The sequence below is a fragment of the Branchiostoma belcheri genome, unplaced genomic scaffold (genome assembly GCF_001625305.1).
Source record: "Branchiostoma belcheri isolate BF01 breed outbred unplaced genomic scaffold, Haploidv18h27 scaffold15, whole genome shotgun sequence".
Lineage (NCBI taxonomy): Eukaryota > Metazoa > Chordata > Leptocardii > Amphioxiformes > Branchiostomatidae > Branchiostoma > Branchiostoma belcheri.
In genome coordinates, this window is record NW_017802935.1 from 1,199,004 (window position 1) to 1,202,438 (window position 3,435).

At 47.9% G+C, this 3,435-nt stretch overlaps 1 protein-coding gene across 1 annotated transcript in view; it reads right to left on the reverse strand.

Moving 5' to 3' along the window:
* Positions 1-3,435, reverse strand: part of LOC109465174 (collagen alpha-1(XII) chain-like) — a 25,375-nt gene that overhangs the window by 10,791 nt on the left and 11,149 nt on the right. The window contains 4 exon segments of the mRNA XM_019762319.1: positions 184-264; positions 764-916; positions 2,224-2,374; positions 3,265-3,433. Of these exon segments, the coding sequence (XP_019617878.1) occupies positions 184-264; positions 764-916; positions 2,224-2,374; positions 3,265-3,433 (554 nt within the window).

Consider the following 3,435-nt stretch of genomic DNA (forward strand, 5'->3'; position numbering starts at 1 on the left):
AAAACTGCAGTTTAAATAAGAGATTCATTATGTCTTATCAATATAATAGAATTTAGACATTAATGTATTGCGCTGATTGACTATTGCACTTATTCTTGTAGCAAGCTACTTAAGGCTTTTTCGATTAAGTAAGGTTCTGGATATAGCAGGCCGCTGGACATAGTGATGATGATTTGTAAGAACCGACAACTCACCTACGCAGACGGTCTGTGCGATCTGCTCGATCTCGGCCTGCAGGGCGTTGAAGTCTTGCAGCTCGATGACCTGAGTAATGTATTTATGTAGTTATTTTATATGTATATGAATGCATCAATTCCAACCAGTATAAATGATTCCAGAACATTTTATGATAAACGTATTTTAATGTAAATAATTGTTAATGCTTTTAATACTTAATACTTAATATTTTATACTTTGTAAATTCAACATAATTCAGGCAATTGTAAGTCTGCAAGTTGAATAAAGATCCATTCATTATGTTTACCGAAGGAAAGCATATTGTTTTTACTCCATTTCCTCTTCCTCTTCTTCTTCTCCAAACACTAACCTCTGACCTGGCCAATGACATGATTTGTTGACGTCTGTCAACATGGTGACTGGTGTTGGGTTACATAATGTTGCAAACTTCATGGTCTGCTCTGCTCCTGTTACCATATACTAGTAGTACATGTATGTGTTTGAGTAAATAAGAATTAACAGAGCAGACCATGTCCGAAGGTAAACATTATGCATTTGCTTTGCAAATGTTACTTCTCTAGTTCACCTTGTTCTGGTCCTGGGCGGCGATGGCCAGGAGCTCGGCGGCGTCGTAGTTCCCCACGCCGATCGCGTACACGTCCACGCCGCCAGACGCCAGGGCGTTGGCCGGGGCCGTCACGGAGTCGGTGGACTTGCCGTCCGTCACAACGATCATCACCTGGAGAAAAGGTAGCAACCCTGTCAATCAACTGAAACCCACTCTCCGCCCACCCACGTCCATTAGCTTACATGGCTCGACTATTACAGTTCCGTCCGTCACAACGATCATCACCTGGAGAAAGGTCACAACCCTGTCAATCAACTGAAACCCACTCTCCGGCCACCCATTTTCATATGCTTGCCGATCGCGTACACGTTCACACCGCTCGACGCCAGGGCGTTGGCAGGGGCCGTCACGGAGTCGGTGGACTTGCCGTCCGTCACAACGATCATCACCTGGAGAAAAGGGGTCGCATCCCTGTCAATCACTTGAAACCCACTCTCCGCCCACCCATTCTCATATGCACGCCGATCGAGTACACGTCCACGCCGCCAGACGCCAGGGCGTTGGCCGGGGCCGTCACGGAGTCGGTGGACTTGCTGTCCGTCACCACGATCATCACCTGGACAAAAGGTCACAACCCTGTCAATCAATTGAAACCCACTCTCCGCCCACCCATTCTCATATGCACGCCGATCGCGTACACGTCCACGCCGCCAGACGCCAGGGCGTTGGCCGGCGCCGTCACGGAGTCGGTGGACTTGCCGTCCGTCACCACGATCATCACCTGGAGAAAGTGTCACAACCCTGTCAGTCAATTGAAACCCACTCTCCGCCCACCCACTTCCATACGCCACTTACTTTGGATAGGTATTGTTTCTATGTCATTTTATCACTAAGAGGTTCGGCATTCTTTTACGGTAAAAAATGAAACACCTGAAATTACCGTCCCATTCAATCTCCCTTTTACAAGTAAATGCTTCTCCGAACTGAATAAATGAGATCTGAACTGTATTGAAGAAATGTTTTGGGTCCGTTGATGGAGGTTAGACATCCAGGTAAACCAATATTCAAACAAAAATCAAACTCTACTAATGGAAAAATAATTGAGATAACTTTTCGAGTGACATCCATCCCTCATCTTCAGCGTCACTAAATTAACTGAGAGCACGAAATGTCTAAATGAGGATAGGGTAGTTCCTATGGTAAGACCTGACTGTCTACCTGCCTATGTGCTCAGGCCAGGTAATGGCCCCTTGCTCCCCTCCATCTGGTTCCTCCAGCCAGCACTATCAACGGCAATAGTCTGACTGCTTCCTTATAGGGATAAGCCCTGTGTCACTTTGAATCTGGTCTTTCCACCTCTTGGGTGGTCTTCCCCGGGGTCTGGGTTTTTTTAACTCCTGGTGGTATGCCTTATAAACTAAGGTGTTTGCTGGTCTTCGCATCACATATGGTAAGACAATACCATAGAAACTGCTTACCTTAGGAACACTGCCTCCCCTCCATGCAGCGTTGACGCGGGAGAACTCCAGCGCGGACCCGGTGGACGTGCCGCCGCCCTGATACACGATGCCGTCGATGGCGGCCAGGGTGGAGGGCTTGTCACCGTGGTCTCCGAGGTTGAACTCCAGGCTGGAAAAGAAAATGAATATTTGTATTTTTTCTATTCCAACTTTTATTACAAGACAGTGACGCCACACTCAAGTTTTTTTCAGTGTTATTTTTATGCCGCCACCAACGCAGTAACAGAGTCTGAGTAAAGTGAGGGGATTTGTGTCAAGTGCCTTTCCCAAGGGCACAAGATCGGTGGCATGGCAGGATTCGAGCCCGGGACCTCTTGATTCCGAGCCAAACGCTCTGTTGTTACGCCACACGACCTCAAAAATGAATATTGAAAGTAGGGTAATGGGTTGAAATATTTTGGGCAGTTCTGAATGATATACAATTTGTTTTGAAACTAACCGACATCTTGCACATGCAGTCATCCCTCAGTAAGACATCTGGAGCCACATAGTTCCCGTTCAGGTCGGAGTACTGCACGACGCCAACCCTAGCGAAATCCAATCTCCACCCACTCACTTAGGAACCGAAACATACAAATCGGCGACACCCAAAACAAGACTTCCGTCCCGGAACCAGATGATGAAGTCACGTACTATCATGAAAGTTCATCTGTGTTGGTAGATACCAGTCTTTTTCAAAGAAGCCACGTCAGTCTACTGACGACTCCGACCCAGGTGATACCCAATCTCCACCATGTTTCTTGTCCACCCACTCACTTTGGAACCGAAACATAAAGATAAACCTAGCATGCATTAGCGCCACTCAAAACAATACTTCCGTCTCGGAAGTAATAACCGGCAGACAAAAACTCACGTGTTGCGGTCGGAGTACTGCACCACACCGACCCTTGCGGCGGTTGCGCTGATGTCGGAACCCAAACATACAAACCGAGCATGCATTAGCGCCACCCAAAACAATATTTCCTTCCCGGAAGTAATAACCGGCAGACAAAAACTCACGTGTTACGGTCGGAGTACTGCACCACGCCGACCCTTGTGGCGGTTGCGCTGATGTCGAAGGCGTTGACCACGTTCTTGGTGAAGCCCTTCATCAGGTCGAAGTTGGCGCTGGTCACACTTCCGGAACCGTCCAGCACGAAGAACAGATCCAGCGGGGCGTGCACGTGGGCT